Below are 23,916 nucleotides of genomic sequence, written 5' to 3' on the forward strand. Positions count from 1 at the left end.
GGCTAAGTGTCCGCTTTACAGCGGATGGCTTAGTGTCTGCTTTACAGCGAATAGTTTAGTGTCCGCTTTACAGCGGATGGCTTAGTGACCGCTTTATAGAGGATGGCTTAGTGACCGCTTTACAGGGGATGGCTTAGTGACCGCTTTACAGCAGATGGCTTAGTGTCAGCTTTACAGCGGATGGCTTAGTGTCTGCTTTACAGTGGATGGCTTAGTGTCTGCTTTACAGCCGATGGCTTAGTGTCTGCTTTACAGCGGATGGCTTAGTAACCACTTTACAGCGGATGGCTTAGTGTCCGCTTTACAGCGGATGGCTTTGTGTCCGCTTTACTCCGGATGGCATTGTGACCGCTTTACTGCGGATGGCTTTGTGACAGCTTTACAGCGGATGGCTTAGTGACCGCTTTACAGCGGATGGCTTAGTGACCACTTTACAGTGGATGGCTTAGTGACCGCTTTACAGCGGATGGTCAGCTTGGCAACAATAGTTGACCTCGCTCAATATTTGGCAATAGTACTTGTTGGGAGCACTAGCTGCATAGCAACATGGGTTGCTTGGCAACTGTAGTTGCAGGGTAGCTTTCACTGCATTGGTAAGCAAGATGGGTTGCATTCAGCAGTCCACTAGTACCCCAACATCCACGACCAATTTCATCAAAATAACATCTCTTGTCTTAATTTCAAGTTCTGCTATCATGCAAAAAATAATACAAATTAACTGTGATATTGCTGGAATGTTGCTCATGCTTGTTTCTTTGCTCCGTGAAAATATGCCATTGATCTTTTCATTGATTGATATTTTTTACCAATGTTATAAAATAAATTGATCAACGGTCACATGATCTTTGTTGTACTTGTGCTATCTCCAGTACAAATAATTGTCTGGACCGGATCAATCCAGTGATTGATACTATGAGCAACGATCCAAGCCATCGAGGTTCATTGTTGTTTTTTCAAGACACCTTTAGGCAAATTCAAGGCAAGTAAACAGCAGAGTTGTGTCCCTTTGGTGCAACAGAACCCTATGATTGTGGGTTCGAATCCTCGTACGTCCCAATTATGTTTTCAGCATAATACCCGTGGGTTTTAACAAAGCGGCAAACATCCGAGACCTGCATTACTTTAGCCTTTTCTCCTACCTAAAACTGACACAGCGTGATATAACTGGAGCACTGGTCAAAGCGCTGTTGAACCTAACTGACAAACAGACACACTCGCACGAATATGTGATTCAAACGCATGATCATAGGTTTCTGGCACACCCGAGAGGCGCACAGCAAATTGTGTCCTTAGATGACTGAGCCCCATTCGAACCAAAGGCTGTGATACTGTGAAATGGTTCCATGTCTGTATAAACAAATTTATATCTACCAAGGACAACAGGCAATATATCATATTGATTGACATTTTATTTACACCGCTATATACAAAGTAATAATATCTTGAAGCAAGTGATATTTACTGCAGACAACCACATGCAAAAGGAGGTCATACCAAAAATGTGCCCGTGAAGCTGAAATGTTCAACTACGTCTGTAGTGATGATAGAAACAAACAATTATTGTGTAGGGAAGTAATGTCAACATGATTTCAAAATAAGATATAAACAGGGATCCAAATTGGGTATTTACTCACACGTTATCATTCACATTGGAGATCAATATATTTTTAACAAAATTCAAGCTATTTACACAGAGCCGACTCAGAAGAGGAGAGTTAAATAACATGATCATAGAGAAAAATACAGAAAATGTATACAAAAGCAAAAGTTAGATATAACATGGCACAACAGCTCAAATAACAAACTAAACAAATCAGTGCTTTATACAGTACTTTGATTACAGATCTGCCACCCCCCAAATAATTCACAAATGTGCAACAAAATTCTGTCCTTTCCACCAAGTTTCAATTTAGTTGAAAAAAGAACTCTTTCAAGCCGATCAATATGAGAAGGGAAGTAACACTTTCGAACAAACCTCACACTGACGATGGACCTCTCAGGTAGCCCTAAATTCTACTTCTACTACTACTTCATTCAGTCATTTTCTTTGTTGTCGGGCCAGCAAACAGAAATGTGACCTCAAAATGTTTATTTTAATCTGCAATTTAGAGTCGGCGGATCAGTTAAGTATGTACAATGAAACCTCATCAACACAATGTCTCATAAAAAATTACCAACAGTTCCAATAAGATAAACATGGTCATTATGTCACATCATCATGATCATCTTTCCTGCATCGTCAATACGTTCTTCAATAAGCCTTTGAAACATATGGCCGCTTTGCAGTGTGGTCTCTATCTTCAATCAACGAATCAAGACACAGTCTGGTACCAGCCATATGGAAATCAGTGCTTAATCTGACCAATAAGCATTCAGCTGACATTGCACAAATTGTGATGTTAATCCCGGGTTGGCTTCTACGAGTAATAAACAGACAAATTTCATCAGCATGTGAGCTTACTAAAAATAGACACGTGTCACTACAACACCACATATCAGCCATATGTACCGTTATTCACAGGTGACAGAGAAATGTGGTGTTCAGTAAAAGACTGAACTATACAACAAAAAGCTTAAATAAAGCAAACATACAGAGATAATGACAGTCATCTAAGATAAATACAGTCATGATTTAACATCTCACAGACTAGGCTGGTTCATGAGGAAATCATACATAAACGTCAAACGGAGTCCTTAAACTTTAGACTTCCAAATATTTCAGCTTCCGCTGTGTGAGAGGGATGTGTAAGTGCAATTTTTAACAGTATTTCGGTTATATCAAACCTTATCTTCTGGTTCTGGAAGAAAAGTCTGAAGACTGATTACAATAGGTCTTGGATGTTCACCACTGGGGTAAGAGCCACAAGCAGTGGGATGTGACTTAATCGATATGAATCGATGTGAATCGATGATCAACGCGATCCATGAAGTCACATCACACAGCAAACCTCAGTTGCTGGGGACCTGTTCTAACCCGAACTGCCCAGGGAGGAGGTGTATATTTATGTGTGGAAGTAGTAACACTTTAAGAAACAGGGACCTCCTGACCTCAAGTTTCTTGTCAATAATCAATTCTTCCCAGGATACATCACTGTTAGGGAATGAAACTCTTTTTTAAAACAAAGACAGTTTGAAGTTGACAGGTTGAAATTAAACTTTTTTAACAATAAGCAGCAACAAAACTAATCTCCTGAAGCCATGTGTCAACACAAGCTCCTCACAGTGCTAGTCCATTTGTGAGACTCTCTATACTATTGCTGCCACCAGTCACAGCACTTCCCTGCGATGAAGCGGTGACACTGGCAGCGATGATACTGGGAGGGTAATCGAAGGGGTCACACACTGGGATGGAGTTTGGTGTCAACATTGCAAAGATAAGTCAAGTCCAATCATAAAAGTTTTACAACACAATGAATGTATCCATATACCAGGCGATTCAAGCTTGGAACATTCACAATGTTAATAACAAGAAAGGCATTGATTATTTCCTTATTTTAAACAAAAAATGATGATGATAATTGTTATTTTTCTTCATTCAAAACAAAACAATTCACTCTCTGGACGTACAAACACTTCGCTATGAACATGATGAATTATCACACTCCAGTCCTAGCTGGGTGTTGATAATTTTCAAACCAATAAAAAAAATCCCATTGGTCAAACGTATTCATACGATCCACGCAAACATCCGTAACCATTGAAACAGAGAAAATACCTTTCAATCTTTAATTTATCTTGCAATAACTCAATCCTATCAGAAAACAAAATCTGAATTATTTCACTTCATAAACTTCTTAATACCATATTTCCTGAAATTAGCACACACCCCTAAACACAAAATCCTCTTTTAACACATCAGTTGTATTGGCATTGGCAACAGGCTGTGCCAGGGGGTATAAATTATTTTAGAAACATTCCAATAACATTCCATCACTTAAAGACGGGCAATGCATTGACAAAATCATCACTGACAAAATAAAATTCTCGTTTCTTTGGAAAGTTGGTGGTTATTTCAGGAAATACAGAACACATGAGAAAGGTTTTAAGTCTTCAGGTGTTTCAATAATCGACCCATCTCGGCTTTCTCCAGCACTGCGATGAGGTCGCCAACTGTGGGGTTATTGTTTTCTATTTTCCACTTCTTCAGCAGCTGGTATATGACCTCTTCAAGACCGTCGCTCTGGTGGATGTGGAAAATGTAGTCCACATCTGACTCCTCAATCTCCATCAGCCGAACTGTGGACACAGACAGTCAGTAATGGCCAGTTGTGATAAATGAATCTATAATGGAAGGGAGGTAACTCCAAACTTGTTGCCTTCCCTTTTCCTCATGCCACCACTATTTTGTTTTTTCCTTCCAACTTGTTGTAAATATAAAAAATATATATTGAAATTGAAATTTTAACATTTTATTTGTTTATTTATTTATCAGCCCTGAACCAAAAAGACCATGTTCAGAAATGTCTGGTAAATAGTTCATGAATGAATTATATCAACTGGGATAATATGGGAAAGAAACTGGAATATTCTACATGTCAGTTGATTGTCATACAAATCTGAGACTCAGGCTATTATGTATCTCATCACCTAGCAATGGCTATAACATTGTCATCTATATGATTTCAGACGTGTTCATGGCTGCCCACTTACATAATCGCCTCCACGAGCCACCGACGTAACGAGACAGTCGCTGGAGCTCATCATCTGAGACCTGGCGATGCGAATCTACAACACAAATGTTCATCAGTTATCTCAAACTTAACTGTGAGGTATAGGTAACTATCACATGATCCTCTTTTTCATGTGACACACAAGTTATATTCAATATGTTCAGAGTCATGAGATATAAGTTATATGTCCTTTTCTTATCATCAGTGTATTTGTGAGAAATAGGTTGCCTGTCCATAAATTATCAATCAATCAATCATTTATTTCAGTATTAAGGTCTCAGGCCCATGTACAATTAATACAATGAGGCCAATGTACAAATAATACAATGAGGCCCATGTACAATTAATACGATGATGCCCATGTACAATAAATACAATGAGGTGCATGTACAATAAATACAATGATGCCTATGTACAATTAATACAATGATGCCCATGTACAATTAATACAATGATGCCCATGTACAATAAATACAATGATGCCCATGTACAATTGATATCATGATGCCCATGTACAATTGATACAATGATGCCCATATACAATTAATACAATGATGCCCATGTACAATAAATACAATGATGCCCATGTACAATTGATATCATGATGCCCATGTACAATTGATACAATGATGCCCATATACAATTAATACAATGATGCCCATGTACAATAAATACAATGATGCCCATGTACAATTGATATCATGATGCCCATGTACAATTGATACAATGATGCCCATATACAATTAATACAATGATGCCCATGTACAATAAATACAATGATGTCCATGTACAATTGATGCAATGAGGCCCATGTACAATTAATACAATGAGGCCCATGTACAATTGATGCAATGATGCCCATGTAAAATTAATACAATGATACCCATGTACAATTAATACAATGAGCCCATGTACAATTAATACAATGAGGCCCATGTACGATTGATGCAATGATGCCTATGTACAATTAATACAATGATGCCCATGTACAATTAATACAATGAGGCCCATGTACAATTGATGCAATGAGGCCCATGTACAATTGATACAATGATGCCCAGGTACAATTGATGCAATGACGCCCATGTACAATTGATGCAATGATGCCCATATACAATTAATACAATGATGCCCATGTACAATTAATACAATGAGGCCGATGTACATTTGATGCAATGATGCCCAGGTACAATTAATACAATGATGCCCATGTACAATAAATACAATGATGCCCATGTACACTTAATACAAGGATGCCCATGTACAATAAATACAATGATGTCCATGTACAATTTCTCTAAGTATTTCAGCCTCATTAGCAGAAACTCACCTCAATGTATTTCAGCCTCATTAACAGAAACTCACCTCAATGTATTTCAGCCTCATTAACAGAAACTCGCCTCAATGTATTTCAGCCTCATTAGCAGAAACTCACCTCAATGTATTTCAGCCTCATTAGCAGAAACTCACCCCTAAGTATTTCAGCCTCATTAACAGAAACTCGCATCTAAGTATTTCAGCCTCATTAGCAGAAACTCACCTCAATGTATTTCAGCCTCATTCACAGAAACTCGCATCTAAGTATTTCAGCCTAATTAGCAGAAACTCACCTCTAAGTATTTCAGCCTCATTAGCAGAAACTCACCTCAATGTATTTCAGCCTCGTTAGCAGAAACTCTCCTCAATGTATTTCAGCCTCATTAGCAGAAACTCTCCTCAATGTATTTCAGCCTCATTAGCAGAAACTCTCCTCAATGTATTTCAGCCTCATTAGCAGAAACTCACCTCTAAGTATTTCAGCTGTTTCCTCATCAGCCAGACGCCGTTGCCGCACCTGCTCCTGTAGGTCTTCCTCATTGTCAAAGTTGTCAGAATCGGAGGATGAGTCCTCTTCCACCTCCTGGTTCTGCTGGCGTCCTGTCTGGAAGTACATCCTGTTGTAGTGGCCGATCTGTACATTCTGACTGTTCACGATGTTGATTAGTGTACCTGTCATTTTAATTGCTGAGTTATCTTTGGTTACTGAAATAGCAATTAGAACTTCCCTTTACTGAATCTTCTATTTGACTTGAATCATTTATCAGGTTGTCAGGTCAATGTTGTGCCATGGCAGTCTGATAACATTTCATCTTCTGCAGTAGTCGGTACATAATGTACAGAGAAAAAATATGTCATAGAAATTAACATAGGAATTTCATTAAAATTGGGTTCGAAATTACTTGCACTCACTCAGTATCATATACACAAAACATGGAAAAGACACAAAATGGTGCAGGACAAGAAGGGAATCTGTCCAGGACACATTTCACCTCACCTTGTATCCAAGGGTTTCACTGCTCACCCTCCCCACCTCACACCCCCTCCCCCCATGCCTATCACACTGTTCCCTCCACCCCACCAACCCCTCCCACAACCTAACCTCACTGCTCACCCTCCCCACCTCACACCCCCTCCCCCCATGCCTATCACACTGTTCCCTCCATCCAACCCACCCCTTATTCAACCTAACCTCACTTCTCACCCTCCCCAACTCCCCCTTCCTCTCCCCATGCCTATCACACTGTTCCCTCCATCCCACCAACCCCTCACCCCACCTAACCTCACTGCTCACCCTCCCCAACTCCCCCTCCTCTCCCAATGCCTATCACAGTGTTCCCTCCACCCCACCAACCCTTCACCCCACCTAACCTCACTGCTCACCCTCCCCACCTCACACCCCCTCCCCCATGACTATCACACTGTTCCCTCCACCCAACCAACCCCTTATCCAACCTAACCTCACTCCTCACCCTCCCCCCTCCTCTCCCCATGCCTATCACACTGTTCCCTCCACCCCACTAACCCCTCACCCCACCTAACCTCACTGCTCACCCTCCCCAACTCCCCCCTCCTCCCCCCATGCCTATCACAGTGTTCCCTCCACCCCACCAACCCTTCACCCCACCTAACCTCACTGCTCACCCTCCCCAACTCCCCCCTCCTCCCCCCATGCCTATCACACTATTCCCTCCACCCCACCAACCCCTCACCCCACCTCACCTCACTGCTCACCCTCCCCACCCCTCCCCCCATGCCTATCACACTGTTCCCTCCACCCCACCTTACCTCACTGCTCACCCTCCCCACCTCACACCCCCTCCCCCCATGCCTATCACACTGTTTCCTCCACCCAACCCACCCCTCATCCCACCTAACCTCATTGCTCACCCTCCCCAACTCCCCCCCTCCCCCATGCCTATCACACTGTTCCCTCCACCCCACCAACCCCTCACCCAAACCTAACCTCATTGCTCACCCTCCCCAACTCCCCCCTCCTCCCCCCATGCCTATCACACTGTTCCCTCCACCCCACCAACCCCTCACCCCACCTAACCTCACTGCTCACCCTCCCCACCCCTCCCCCCATGCCTATCACACTGTTCCCTCCACCCAACCCACCCCTCATCCTACCTAACCTCATTGCTCACCCCCCACCCTAGAACACCTTACATCATCTCTCATCTCTTGCTTCCCTCCCTCCCTCCTACCTACCTGGTTGCCTGGCGGCAGATGCTGATGAAGAGGCACCTTACATCATCTCTCATCTCTTGCTTCCCTCCCTCCCTCCTACCTACCTGGTTGCCTGGCGGCAGATGCTGATGAAGAGGCACCTTACATCATCTCTCATCTCTTGCTTCCCTCCCTCCCTCCTACCTACCTGGTTGCCTGGCGGCAGATGCTGATGAAGAGGCTCCAGTGGGAGGTATCCTCTCCCCAGTCCTAGGGTTCACCAAAGGGGTGTTAGGAGAGATGTATGGCGGGGCTTTGTCTATGTCGGAGATGTTCTGTATCTGGGCAACAGCAATCATGGCCTGACAAACAAACAAGACTGTTACCATGGTTATGGACAAGGTGTATGACTAAATAAATGGAAACTGGAGATAGAAAGCGAAAACAAACATTTGACTGTTACCATGCTTACATTAGGTTCTGATTATATGATATTTATGAGCATACTGTATTCGACGTAATAAGCGCCCCGCTCAAAGAAGCGCCCACGGCGATATTTGCAGCAATATTGGCTGGTGAACAATCCCAATTAGCACCCCTTCCGATCAATGTACACAAGACTTATTTATTCCTGTATAATATGTGCGTTATATGCATCCTTTATTATTGGAAATTAAATTCTGGAAAAATATATCTGTCGAATATAAACATTTCAGGCTGACAGCATAAACCAGAAAATTTACGATCTTTCAACTCTGTTGTTTTTCACCAAAATAATATTCTAATAAGAGCCCCCTATTTCTAATATTGAGAGCGCCCTGGGCGCTTATTATGTCGAATGCGGTATTCTTAATGAATATGTATCTTCATTCTTCAAGCAATGTGTACTTTGGGTTACAAAAATTAAACATATAAATTATTGCTACTACTAGCACTATTGATAATGTAGCATGGCATCGAGAGATAATTTATAAGTTTAGGCCATGGACAATTGTGTTGCATAATAGCTCCATCAATCGTTACGCCCAGAACTAAACAGTAACCAGGATCACACTTACATCGTTAAGAATTCCGTTGATAGATATTGGGTGGCCTGGGGCTCTTCTGGCACCTTGGTTCCTGGACATGTTGAGGCGCTAGTAATATGTCTCACAATGGTCCACAGGATATTCAATTTAGAGACAGTACATCCCATCCACAAGTGATGATTTCCTGGAAAAAAAATAATGCAAATTATATCTTTTTAATAAACAACAAGCATGAAATACTCACATCCCCCACTAATATGACATGTTGGGTGTGTGCAATGCATTAGCTCCTGTGAACTATGTTCGCTGGGCCTTTTTGTAAAGAAATATGGTACGGTTTTCAAGATCTGCTCCGGAAAAGAGGACTACCGCCATTTTCAGTCTAAATCAAAGTCATTGCCATGGAAACTCGAAAAATATTTTTTTTTATAATCCCAAACTATCAAAAGGCACCAGTTCACCACTAGATCTATCTATGTGCCAAGTTTGGTGAAGAAATATGGTACGGTTTTCAAGATCTGCTCCGGAAAAGAGGACTACCGCCATTTTCAGTCTAAATCAAAGTCATTGCCATGGAAACTTGTGTGTAAGATTAGCTATTTTACGATGGTTATTTAGTTTGGTGTGGCCTGTTTGTAGTTTAGTAATTATTCTGTCGATTTTTTTGTATGGGTGTAGTAGTTTTGGTTTATTTAGGGGTTTTTTGAGTACTTTCCTGATTTGGCAATTTGAGTTTTGGTATATATTTTGCCATTTTTTGTTGATTTTTTGTTTAGTGACACTTTTGATTTCTGCTTTTGAGCTGGGTAAGTTTAAGCTTATTTCTGGGAGTAAGTAGTGGATGTTTCCGGGCTAGGGCTTTGTTTCTTGGGCTAATATTGTTTTTTATTAAGTTTTCGATTAGAGGGTTTGATTGGGACGCGGCCCAGAAGTTTAAGGTAAGTTGTTCCCTACGTAGTTTAAGTGGCATTTCTCCTGTTAAGGCCTGGAGTGAGGTGGAGGAGGTGCCAAGTTGAGTTCGTGTGATTAGTTTTAGGGCCTGATACTGGATTGAGTCTAGTTTTTTAATGAGAGAGTTGTTTAAGGCGTCGTAAATGGCACTGCCATAGTCTAGTTTGGATCTAATTAGTGATATATAGAGTGAGAGGAGGGTGTTTTTAGAGGCCCCCAATTTGGAGCCGGTTAGGCATCTTAATGTGTTTAGGTTTTTGCTGCATCTGGTCACTAGGTTTTTAATGTGAGCATCCCAGGTGAGATGTTCATCGAAGATTAATCCTAAGAATTTGGTTTGTTTTTGGAATTTGATTGGTTTGTTGTTCAGTTGGAGGTTTAGGGAGGCGTGTTGCATATTTTTGTGTTTAAATACTATTCCTGTTTTTTTTTCTGAGTTTAGGGAGAAGCCCCATTTGTCAACCCATTTTTGTATTTTATTTAGAGATTTTTGTAGTAAGTTTTGGGCCATTTTAATGCTTTTAGTGCGGATCCAGAGGGCTCCATCATCCGCGAATTTTGATGTGTTTACTTTGGGGGATAGTCCCTCGAATAGATCGTTAATCATAATATTGAAGAGTGTTGGGCTTAGGATGCTGCCCTGGGGAGGGCCATTTTTTTAGGGGACATTGGTGTGATAGCGCTTGGTCTATGCCCACGGTGATTTTGCGGTTTGTTAGGAAACTTTGGATGTAGTTAATTATTTGACCGTTAAGACCTATTTTTTGTAGTTTTTGTATTAGCACGATATGCCAAACCATGTCGAATGCTTTGGAGAAGTCTAGAAAGATGCCTGTAGTATATTGTTTGTTAAGTTAGCCTGTTTTAATGTCCTGCTCTAGTCGGGCGAGGTTATCTAAGGTTGAGCATCCAAGAGTGAAACCGCTTCGGTCTGGATTTATTATGTTGTTTTGTTCTAAGTAGTGTTGTAACCTGTTTTTTGCCATTGATTCCATTACTTTGCATAAGTTAGAAGTTAGGGAGATTGGTCTGTATGAATAAGCCTGGTCAGCTGGTTTATTGGGTTTGGGGATTGGTATGACCAGGGCTTGTTTCCAAGGTGATGGGACCTGTCCGTTTAGATATATGAGGTTATAGAGTTTCAGAAGAGTTTGGAGTAGTTTGGGTGGTAGTCGTTTAATTATCTGGTATGAAGTAAGGTCTAAGCCTTGGGCTGTGCCCTTTTTCCTATTTTGTAGGACGTAGAGTAGATCTTCCATTGTGAAATGGAGATTAATTTCTAGGTTATTATCTTTTGGCTCTTTGGTAAATTTGGTTTCTGATTTTAGTTGTTCCTGGAATTTCTGGTTGAAGTTGCCGTTGCTATTGACGGCCGAGAAGTGATTTGCTAGGTTATTAGCTTTTTCAGTGGGGTTTGTTGAATTGTTTATGTTGGGAGTTTTTTTATGACGTTTACTGCCCCTAATGGCGTGGATTTTGCGCCAAACTGTTCTGGCCTCTGTGTGATGGTTAATTTCTTCGCAAAAAATTTTTCAGTCTCTAGTTTTAGCTGTTTTAACTAAGCTTTGTACTTTGTGATTTAGTTCATGTGATATCTTTAAGTGTTTGAAGTCACGTTTGGCTTTATTGAATGCGGATTTGCGTTTACGTCTAGTTTGTTCTATCTCCTCGTTCCATCAAGGAACCGAGGGTTTGCCTATGCTGGTTGTGTTGAAAGGAATGGAGTTTTTAGCTGCATTTACTATATAGTCAGTGAGGTTTTTACAGTAGATTTTGGGGTCGTTACTTTCTTGGTCAGCTGGGTTAGCCTTGTTGCAAATTTCCTGAAATTTGTCCCAGTCGGCTTTGTCGTAGTGGAATTTAGGTTCCTTGTTTTGGGTTGGTGTTGGGATGTTTACCTCTCCTATAGTGTAGTGGTACCCACTCGCATTATTAAACATCGCATTTATATCAACAATAAGACATTTTGGATAGCCGAAATACCAACTTAGACATACGCTGAAAATACATCGATGTTTATTGAGCAGCACTTGTAACAAGTATATAAACAATGTCATTCAAACACTAATTACATCCTGTGAATTGTCACTACTGGGGTCAAGACAAGCGTTCTCTTCACTTAGGTCATCACTGATCACACCTGACAGACAGACGACACCCATCGATGTCTTTGTTCTTTGCGGTTGCATCAAAGGCCGACACGAGCCAGCGCGCATGTATTGTTTTAGCTGAAGTACTCTACTCAGTGCTAATAAGCGGTGCTATTTGGTGTCTGATTGGATTAATGTGAGGATTCTCCCGTAAACCTGATAGTCTATCCGTAGGGTTAGTTAATTGTTTTAGGGTAGGTTACCCCTAACTCTATCCTTAGCCCTTGGATCCTCTTTAAGATCAATCCACCCTTTACGATCATTAGGGATAGGTACTCATTTGTTTGCTATTACATTCTAGCAGCTCCTTCACACTAAACGCCAAGAAAGCAGGATATGAAATGGTTTGGTGACAAATATTTTGGCTACTGGATACTGTCCTGGAACATACACATAAGCCACTTTCAACCTCTACATTTCTTCAGTAATGATTCAAAAGCCGACTCACCCTTGTGGCATCACTATTCATGATTGCTTATGCCTTCCTAGAAGGAACTCTCCCACACATTTCTGTGACAAAATCACCTGGGAAATTATTAAAAACAATGTCATTCATCTGCTAATTTGATGTCTGATGAATGACGTTTGGTGCCATCATTCCTCACCACTCGGTATCTTGTAGATTATTGAAAGGGATGAGTGTGCCAACTAGCATCAGGATTACTCATGCGTGTCTTAGACTAAAGTCCCTTGGAACCTGCCTACCCGTTACTTTCATAAGTGTCTGTCACCTATTCGACCCATCACATCTAAGGCATGAGTAGGTAAATTTGCACTAAGTTTACAGTGTGGACGTAGCTCAGTCGGAAAGCTGTCAGACTTACATTCCGCTAATTTGCGTCTGACGGATCCCCCCACTAAAAGTTGCTAATCTCAGTGACATGTGACTTACGACAGGGATCATCCTCATGAGAACCTGTGGTGCTGTATTCTAAGGTGCTCCTTGTTTCCCTTTAGCATGTTTAGTGACTTTGTTTTAATCCGAAACCCAATTATGGAAACATGAAAAAACCCATAATTTTGTCAAGTGTCAAAGTCAAATCATGATTTTGAATGTCAGATGAAGCCAAACAACAAATTGAAATGCATTCTTGAAAACTAGAATGAACACTAGACAATCGAAGCCTTTGTTTACAAGTACATGTATTTGTGTTGCAACACTTGATATAAACATATTTATTTCCATAAAGTGGAGGGATTGGCAAACAAGCAATGATCTCCCAAACATGATACATATATACAAATAGCAATGTATTGATAGTGACATGAGAAATAGCAATAGCAAACATTGTATAATTGGCATTAAAGGTAAGTATTGTTCTGTAAGTGTTTAATTACTGGATTATCTTCCATAACTAAAGTTACATTATTATCTACATTCATCGCAGTATCATATAGCAAAACCATCATCTCAGACAAAATAGAAGATAGAATAAAACTGTTTTACCAGAAAGATCAATTTGCGGATTGTGCCCCTGGACAGGACATGTGTTTTGGATATGCCATTATGTGTTTCAGGGTACTTTCACTTACTTTGTTCTGGCAAGTGAATCTGCATAGGGTCACGACATGAGAATGTGTTTCTGGACGGTAAATGCCATGCGATAACCTGTCCTAAATATGACCTGATGAGTTCACTTTGAAGAAAGTGGGACAAATCGTTGCATCAAGGAAGTATGGACTCCGCACATAACATACGTATCAATGCAAGACATCGACAACTTCCGTAAAAACGTTCATTCCGGTTTGGGGAAAGAAATAGGCAACTGCAGTCTGACCAGATGATGTCACCCGTGTGATCTCTTAGGGAACGTATCTCACAACAAAAGGCAATATGCAATTATGCTTTACCAAATATCAGATAGCAGCGTGAATGTTTTACATTTGACGATTGCAAATTATCAAAACTTGCCTTTGTTTATTGTCACATAAGACACTTGTCGATATTTTGATGTATCCTGGGTTTTCCCAAAATAAGAAAATCCGAAAACATGGAAGCTTACTGATTCGAAAAATCAATGGTCCGAATAACAGATACATTAATTCAGGGTTCACGTTACCGTTTTATTTATCTACGCTTGTTCTTATGTATTAATGGTGATCGAAACTACACGGAAGACTTCATGATGTATTCAGGATTAAACAATGACGAAATAACAAATCAGTTTTCGTTTTTAATATAACACATGGATTTTTCTTCAAGCTCCTTCCCAGCGCGTGACACCTTCGTTACACTCTCGGTAACATCGCTGCCACCAGTGTGGGCGCGGCCATTACAAGAATCTTGAAATTTGCCCTCCAACCCCATATGTAGTAACGTTTATACTTTTGTTTATGTCTTTGGGAATGCCATCATATTTCAATTTGAAAAGGTTTACGACTGACCATGTTTTCCAGACGAATTTACTTTGTTGTTTTGATAATCAGATTGGTTCGAGATTGCAGACTAACGGAAAATCAACCTACTTCTTCCTTACATTCTTATTATATCAATAACACGATAGTTTTAATGAAACAGAAATTCAAACTGACAAACGAAGAAAGTAATTAAGCAGCGATAAGTGTATTCGGCGCACGACAGTCGACACTTGTTTGTAAACATAACGGTCATTCGGTTGCGAGTTCAACTCCAAGCATGGTTGTGGCCACCTATTCACAGTGGGGAGTTTTGACTGGTGGCAGCGATAGTATAGAGAGCTCCGGGAACGTACTATCGCTGTGAGGAGCTTGGATTTTTCTTATGGTAAGGGAAACAACTCTATGCATCCCTTGTACTTGATTGAGAACTGTCAATATATATATGTGCGACACAACGTTCGAATCCCAGCAGTTCTATCCGAGAAGTCATATGAAAATATGAACAGGTACTGGCTAGCGACCAGTTATCGCCGAGGACCAATTCCCCGTTATAGCGCACACGTGATCGCATCTCATTTTACTTTTGCTTGTTTTCATCAGAGACCATATACCGGTAATAGAACGGACTCTTGTTAGGAAATATTTAATAAAAACACCATTATCACCTTGCTGAAATACAACTTACAACTTTGGTAAAGATACGATGGTGCACTTTCTGTTCAGTCAATGCTTTCTATCTGTCTGTCATATCATAACCTATTTGAGCTATATTTCCAAAACTGCATAACCTCCATACATCGATCGAGAGAGACCGAGAGGGAGAGAGAGAGATCTGAACCCCACCCAATACAGCCAAATATAAATGTTAAAGTTCTTAATTCTAAAGGAGCCAGACGGTGGCTTCGTCCTCGCTGTCTGACAAAGCCCGCTTTCACACAAGCGCTGCATAAAAGTGCGTCTTGCCTCGACTAAATTGGGGCAAACGCTCAAACACAGATCACGTGATTCTATTCATCAATCAACAATATACTTCGTGAACATACATGACATGTACATTCTAACAACAGCGAATCACATGCAGTTTGGTTACTCATCGACCCTAAGCATGCTGAATGCAATTCACATTTGTCATGCTTCAACATATTTCAAGTTTTGCTTTCCTGGCTTGTGGTATAGGCCTTAACAAATCAATTGTTTGTTCGCAGAACTTATTGGTCTAACATGGCTGTGATATATGTAGAAGCCCGACACCACCATCCCTACCAACGCCCAACAACTCACACTCATGGGTAGAATGTGTGAAGCCCAATTCTGGTGTCTCTCGCCGTGATATTGCTGGAATACTGCTAAAGGCGGCGTTGAACCATACTCACTCACACCCAACCCCACCACCTTTGAGTCAAACCAATCATGTTTACGTATACAAAACATATAACTGACAATGACATTTTAATAACCAAGATATGAATTACATGACTTATTCCGTGTTGACAACTGCAATTAATTTGTTATGTATATATCTACTGACAACTACAGACATGTATTTATACCATAGATCGCGAATAGGAATACACACAGCAAAGTGTACACGTGACATACATGATTAAGTCATAAAGAGAACAATAGCCTGCACAATTCTCTCGCAAGCTCCGACGTTCATACAGTTTGGCCCTCACTCTATGAAGGTTCATACTTCAATGAACTCACACAAAGTGAAGGTCAATTCTTAAATAACACGTCGTCTTAAGAATTGTGTCAGGACCTAGAATCACAAAGCATGTTTTGATAGCATAGCCGCGAGAGCCACATTATACAATCACGCAACCATAACCATTACCGCGAGAGCCACATCAATTTGGGCTATCTATTTTCGAAATGTGGCTTTGCCGGCCTGTAACCCGAGTATTTGATGAGTCTGCTTCACACTTGTTAAATCCTGATCAATATACATAAACATTATATGTATATCCATGTCACACAAACTCAAAACTGGAAACTGGACTTCTATAGTCAGTTAACTCTCTTGCCTCGGGAAGTTGCACACACTAAGAACATATTAACATTTGTACATGAATGTTAGTCAGCCTTGGTGAGAGTTTATTTATGCCTAATCAGCAATTTGAAGCTATTGCCGTCTATTACAATTCTAAGTTTATATAAATAGTGCTTGCGTTCTTTCTAGAAATACAAAAGAATGGTGAAATAGGTACACTTTTATTCCAAAGGCTTGTCGGCATTGGTGTGTCGTTGATCTGCACAAGGCTTCTGAAATCTACTTTTTTTTATCTCCAATGCTGAATTTCTCCTAGTAGGTGCTTTTATGATTTGCCTCTCTTCAGTTCTGTTTCGTTCATTAAATACGAATATTAATATGACTTTGACGTTTTGAAATAGCAGGTCGCTGAATTATTTTTCCTTTCAAAATGCACGTTCGCTCTGCAGGGTTTGGTCATATAATCATTGGTTGAAACTCACCATAGTTATTCTTCTTGGTTTTTCATCACCATACCCGTTTTTGTGGGGATTTCACACATTTAGATAACAGATTACTGAAATACGGTCCCACTCACACATATCGCATCGCCAAGCTTTCTATGTGTGCTCTAGCTAGAGTTAGAAGCATTCTTTTTCGGCTTCAGCACAAGACTTCAAGGACAATAAGTGGGGGTAAATAGGGGCAATATAAGTACGGTAACTGTCAGGAATGAGATGGACAGATCAAAACGTACGTGACTTTAGTAACGTCGTTCCCATCCATATCGTAGTGAAAGATCAACACTGTAAGTCAATATCTGGTGTAGCCACCCCATACGTGAATCACATCTACAAGACATGCATTGAACACTCAAGGTATCAAGGCACCAACACACCAACACACCAAAACACACACACACACACACAGAGAGAGAGAGAGAGAGAGAGAGAGAGAGAGAGAGAGAGAGAGAGAGAGGCATATCACTTATATTGTCTTGGCATCGATATATTGGCATTCGCGTACCCGATAAACATTTCATGAAAGAAATCTTCATAATCTTAAATTATGAATGGTCGTATATGCTATGGAAACAGTGTGACTTATCAAGCACAATGGATGACCTCGCCCATTCAACTCACGAGGGAGGGTATATTTAAGAATATGGAACATACAGGCGCACTGCTAACCATTTCAATCGCATGTAGGGTGGGGGCTTGAAAGTTTAAATACAATGAAGTGATCACGAAGATTGAACTTCAAGTATGAATGCTCCTAAATCACCCGAACTACGGTATACCCCTGACAATTTAGGTTGTGCGAGAGGTACAACATCAGTACCCGCGGGCACCTGGATCTTTACCGTAGTTCCTCCAGCAATCACAAGAAGAAGTTCTTTATTAAAAGTTTTTATATACTTTTTATGTTGCTTGTCCAACCCACTCTATTTACCACTTGATTAAGAGACTTCGCCCGCAAAGCTTCAGTCTCAGACGGAATGCTGGTGCCTAAGATTGGTTTATGGTTCGAAAGATAGTGACAAAAAGATGAAAGCGGGCGCACACCAGACTGACTAATTTGAGTTTCGCTCTTCGTCAAAACCCGGGTTCCCACATAACAACTATCATCGTTCTGATTTACCATTGGCCGGTAACTATTCCACCCCTCGAGTCGCTCTGACCCCAATCCCTTATCTGGCCCTCTGTTATGTGGATTCCAACAGGGCACCTGACCAGAAGTGGCCTATTTCTGACCCCATTTCCAAACCTTATTACTCTCATCATGATATGTGATATTCTCTAGGGCTGCAACGATACAGGAAGGTCACGATACGCAATGATAAAAAAACAAGACTTAAATCATTTCAAGATTGAACCTTTCATGATTTTGGAACAGTCGAAATTATTTTATAATAACAAGACTACTGAAGTTGTCAAGCTTCAAAATGGAACTTTCTCTAACTTTCCTTCAAAACAATTCAAAGTTCCAACACCAGAAAATAATCAATGTTCTCCATCAGTGATACATCTTCAAAGAATTTTGATGCAATGGTCGAAGAAATTGTGTCTGAAATTATTGTTTAAAGAGGAATAATATATTCCAATATCGTGTCACTTTAGTTGCATCTTTTACTATATATATACTCACACGCAAAAGAAACGCAAGTCGAGTATGCAGTATAAATGTTATTTATTTTCAACAGTAAGACAAGAAATAATAATAGGGCAAGATTGACAAAAATTTGACTGACGACAGTTTAATGGATTAAAAGGCAGATGACATAATTGTTTTTTTCAAATGTTAAGGGCTTACAGAGTTTCGGATCAATACCCAAAATGTCAGTCAATACCTGGTGTGACCACCATTAGCATTGCTCACTGCCATACACGCATCTCCTGTACATTGAGTGGATCAGACGATTTGTGAAGGCCCTAGGGATCCTCCTGCACACATCCAGAGCAGCTGTGCCTAGTTCATCCGCAGTTGAAGGGACTGGGCGCACATTGTGTAGACGCCTTTGAACCTCATCCCACAAGTGTCCGATGGGGTTCAGATCAGGGCTGGCCACGGTAGAACATGGATGTTGTGTTGTTGCAGAAAGGCCATGGTAGCTCTGGCAACATGGGGACGAGCGTTGTCCTGCTGGAAAATATGTTGTTGATGTTGTGCAAAAAATGGAACAACATGAAGTCTGATGACTTGGTCGATATACCGCTGAGCAGTGACGCCATGTCCCCGACCTTGACCAACAACCAGAAAGCACATGGGTCCAAGTCTCGCATTAAGTCCAATCCCTGCCCATATCACGACGCTAGGTCCACCCCATGGATCCCTTTCCACAACGTTTCTGTCAGCGAAACGATCACCTCGACGCCGCCAAATTCTGACTCTTCCGTCTGCATGGGAGACACAAAAGCGACTTTCATCAGAGAAGATGACATGCCTCCACTCACGATGACGCCAATTGCGATGACTCTGTACCCACTGAAGTCGTGCTTGGCGATGTCGTGGTTCGAGAACAGGACGAAGTCCAGATATACAATGAACACGTTTTAATAACAAGATTTGCTGACTGGTATTTCCGGTGTAATGTGCTTGCGGTGTTCAGCTGATTATGTTTCTGAAACAAATATAGGCTCGGGTGTTTGATCTGGGAAATACGGCACACAACATTTAAAAAATGCCCGTCTTTTCTGAGCTCCTGCTTCACCGTGGAAACGAAAACGTGGGGTTTGCTCTGTGGCTGAAATGTACATTATTATGGATTTAAGAAATTATGATTGTTTCCCCTAATAAGTTTTGCATCAAAATCAAGAGAAACGTGATGCAAACACCACTCGGAAAATATTTATATACGCAGGGGTTTAAGGACCTGTAGAAATAAAGGACTGGTGCTTATTCAAGGATTTACGGCACTGTGAAGCCGTGTATGTATTCTGCATTGTTCTCGATTATCCAGGGTATATTATGGTTCTATTCTTAATAGTACAACACTAGTATTTACGGAATAAATGGACTGGCTCTTGCAAACAGTTATCGCCGAGGGCCAATTATCGCCAACTCCCCGTCATAGCGCACACGTGATCGCATCTCATTTTACTTTTGCTCGTTTTCATTAGAAGAGAGAAGTATTTAACCGAAAATGATGAACAAAACGGACTCTTGTGAGGAAATATTAAAAAGAACAACGATGATCACCTTGCTCAAATACAACTTTTTAAAATACACGCGGGCGGTGTCACGTGACTAATTCACGCGAACATGTATATCAAACAACACGATTATGCACTTTCTGTTCTGTCATTGCTTTCTATCTGTCTGTCATTTCTTCCCCAATATTCAATTTTGAAAACTATTTGAGCAATATTTCCAAAACTGCATAACCTGTATATACGAGATCAATAGTACATATAGTTTGAAGGTCGAAAAGCATGTGTTGATCGAATTTGGGGGATATTGGATTTTGTCAGTTTGCATAAGACAAATTGTTTATAGCATTTCTTATTCATTTTGATGAATAAACAAATTGATTTACTAAAAAGTGTAATATCTATAACTGAAACAATACGCATGATCACATGGGTAAAGACGATGGAGATAACCATGATAATTGGTACAGTAAGTTGACGGGAATATGTTATTTCCACTGTTTTGATTCCCTATTGTCGCGTTATAACAGAAATCAACTAAATGTTATTCCACGGACAGAAATAAGCGCCTTTGTCTGCATGTTTGTTTTAAAATATGTAACCAATTGTATCAAAAACGCAAAATCTAATCAAATGCGCACCGAAAAGATGTGTGGAGGAAAGAAATGTTGCATTTACATATATATAGTTCAGTTTATCGCTACGTGATAACCATTTCTGCTGCTGCTGGTCTTATATTATGTTCGTAGTTTACCGTTAAAAGAGCAGTTTTAACACACCAGTTTTGTCCCTCCGAGGATCATCCGGGTTACAATTGGTCTTCGGCAACTTGTGCTGGCATGGATGATACTAGTCATGCATGTCATCGTAACCCAATTGTGTAGATCGATGTTCCTGATGTCAATCACAGGATTGTCCGGTCCAGACTTCATTATTTACAGACAACCCTCATACAGCTGGAGCGTTAAACAACAAACAAAACATATAAGTTATTCTTTGTAACATTGAACTGGGCGAACTAGTTTTAAGCGTGCGGTCAAAGAAATTAATCTCCTTTAGAGATCTTTTGAAGAACCGAAAAATTGGTAGGCAAAACATATATCCCTGTGTTATGTTTTTTCGGACGCTTATGAATGACACGTAGGTTTCTCTCTAACCACATCAACAACTTTAAAACATCTCATTCAATTTAAGAAGACAATTTTCTCTTGAAAACAATTAAGCCATCATCTGAGTATTTACAATTAATATCTGTGTGATGGTACACCCCCGTTATAGCGCGAGTAAGCGAAATAAACATGGCCGTCCGAAAACTTAAAATTATGATCCGATGGAATGACATCTGTCTCATTGTCATCATTAAATTTGGATCAATCTGTTGTGATCTATGTTCAGAGATTCCTAGTCGATCCGGAATGTTGAATACATCGAACGTTTAAAGACGAAATTCTGTAGGCCTAATTTTTGTTGTTGTGAAAATTACCTTACCAACTCGGCGAGGCCTAGATCTATGTTTATGTATCGGCCATAAAATTTCCGAGTACCGTGATGAGATTCGATCCACGGACCTTCTGATCAGAGGTCGGACGCCTTGTCCACATGACCAAAGAGGTTAACCCCGTCAGCAAGCTGACAAGGTAAGGATGTCATCTGTAGGATGACTCCACGCCCTGCTACATTTACAAATACACCCCTTCACACACCCTGCAACCTTTGAGCGACTAACTAACTGGTCATCTCTTTTAATCAGTATTCCATAAACACTCCTTAAATTGTTCCTTGGTGATTGCACAACACTCGTCAGAAATGGTGTCCCGTAATTCTACATAACACAGTGGGCCCCACAGCTAGCAGACGAAATACATGTGTATCTATCACGTGTCAGCCGTCTCCACCAATCAACAATGACGTTACAAAGCGAGAAGGTCATCTTATAGTTCATAGTTATGGCGCGGAGCTAGCATCCAAACAAGGTAATTTCTACGACGAATGAAAGACGAAAACATGGGTAAGTTTTCTTACAATGTTACACATTGTCTTTATTAAGAAATAAACATCCCCTATGTGTTCTATCGTTTTCACATCTGGTGTCAAGATTCAACACATTGTGTGTAAACAGGTCTGGTCACATATCGGAGACCCTGAACATGATGAACCCTGCGTGACTTTATATATGGCCATGCGGTTGGGAGTGTCTGCGTGTATACAATACATATAAACATGACCCCGATATGGGCTGAGAAATATTCAGCCGAACATTCCACCTTTTATGTGTTACTTCGAGATATATACAATGAAAAACAGTTTGGGTCCATACGTCATGATATCGTGAACCATAGAAAATGTAAGGTAAAATCCATGGATGACTGACCATGGGAGATGCGAGTGTTGTGCTTGCATATATCCATGGATTCTAGGATACAGAATGAGGAGTACAACTGTTAACCGTTTCATTGTTACTTTAATAGCTTATTGGGTAGCCGGACAACCCAGAAAAAGACAAATTTGGTCCAGAGTTTCATGATTAAGTTCAGTCGTTCCAACATACGTTTTTGTGTCAAATGGGACTGGCAGTAGATCTTTACAGTATTCGAAATTAAACATAGCAATGAAGGGGTACTTGTCATACCCCTAATGTTGATAATTAAAAGTTTAGGGGGGTCTCAATATTCAAAGAGAGAGAATACTCTAAGAACTAATTTCGATCACCAAGACAGTATTTGCATCCATTCTCAATTTTTACGAGTAGGCCACGATAACCTGTAGGGCTCAATATGTTCATCCTGTTAAATTGGCAACCTGCTGAAAATCCCAAATATCTGCCTGCTCTCATGGACCCTCTTTAATTTTGTTTACCCTACAGTATGCATAAAGGCTGCAACGAATACACAATGAGGCAAATATGATTCGTATCACGAAAATAGGGTAACAAATATTAATTCACGAATAACATAAAAAGTCAGCTGTGAATGTATTATTTGTTATATTCAGTGAAACATTAACAACATTAATTATTTGACATGGTTTGTTAATTATTAATACATTACACATTTATAAACTGGACTTATCCAGGTACGATTATCTGCTCAAATGTGACAATGACCAGTGACCACAATACTGTTAAACCAATTATTATAAGAGTGTTGTCTTTGAAGAAATCTAAGCAAATAACATGTTCTGATGAATACATGCTTGAATATTCATAAATATATTCGATTCTAGTGGCCACGAATAACGAATTCAATTCATGAATGGATACGGTTCAATTCACCGAATATGCCAGTGAATCGTAACAGCCCTAGTTTGCATACAGACACAAGACATTGCAGGTTGTCAAAAAGAGACATGGAGAAAGATGAATGGAAATTTTGATGTCACAAAATATACTGAACCAAAGATGTATGTCTTCGACTGACCAAAAAACTTTAAAGATCATAAATATTTTGGGGGATGTTTTTTGTTGAGGTCACAATATCATAAAAGTAGTCATGATCCCTAACTATTTTAGTTTAGTATAGAATGGCTCCTACTTATCAGTGTTTTGAAAATACCAAACTGTTTTGAAAGATATATGCCAATAACCCAGTAATAGGATAAGAAAGCCTTGCGTCAACAACTGTGTGCAGTAGAGTTTGCACTGATCTTACA

At 40.3% G+C, this 23,916-nt stretch overlaps 2 protein-coding genes across 4 annotated transcripts in view; one reads left to right on the top strand and one right to left on the bottom strand.

Moving 5' to 3' along the window:
• Positions 1–1,413: 1,413 nt before the first annotated feature.
• On the bottom strand, positions 1,414–14,275 carry LOC139471771 (receptor-interacting serine/threonine-protein kinase 1-like). Of its 3 annotated transcripts, none has more exons than XM_071254262.1 (6): positions 14,201–14,275; positions 9,218–9,371; positions 8,368–8,521; positions 6,456–6,659; positions 4,651–4,725; positions 1,414–4,236 (listed from the first exon to the last, which is right to left on the bottom strand). In XM_071254262.1, exons 2-6 carry the CDS (start codon positions 9,284–9,286, stop codon positions 4,043–4,045), a joined length of 696 nt encoding a protein of 231 aa, XP_071110363.1. In that variant the 5' UTR covers positions 9,287–9,371; positions 14,201–14,275; the 3' UTR covers positions 1,414–4,042. The 3 variants fall into 3 exon arrangements, with proteins under 3 accessions (XP_071110363.1, XP_071110361.1, XP_071110362.1); XM_071254260.1 differs by having other exon boundaries at positions 6,456–6,692; XM_071254261.1 differs by lacking the exon at positions 14,201–14,275 and adding an exon at positions 14,140–14,181 and having other exon boundaries at positions 6,456–6,692.
• Positions 14,276–22,190: 7,915 nt separating this feature from the next.
• The window catches only part of LOC139471843 (polyamine-transporting ATPase 13A3-like), a 49,032-nt gene continuing 47,306 nt past the window's right edge, over positions 22,191–23,916 (top strand). The window contains exon 1 of the mRNA XM_071254341.1: positions 22,191–22,276. Coding sequence (XP_071110442.1) covers positions 22,258–22,276 — 19 coding nt within the window. The 5' untranslated portion in view covers positions 22,191–22,257. The remainder of the gene's footprint in view (positions 22,277–23,916) is intronic.

This window comes from Haliotis cracherodii, unplaced genomic scaffold, assembly GCF_022045235.1.
Source record: "Haliotis cracherodii isolate W230 unplaced genomic scaffold, xgHalCrac1.p SCAF_23, whole genome shotgun sequence".
Classification (NCBI taxonomy): Eukaryota; Metazoa; Mollusca; class Gastropoda; order Lepetellida; family Haliotidae; genus Haliotis; species Haliotis cracherodii.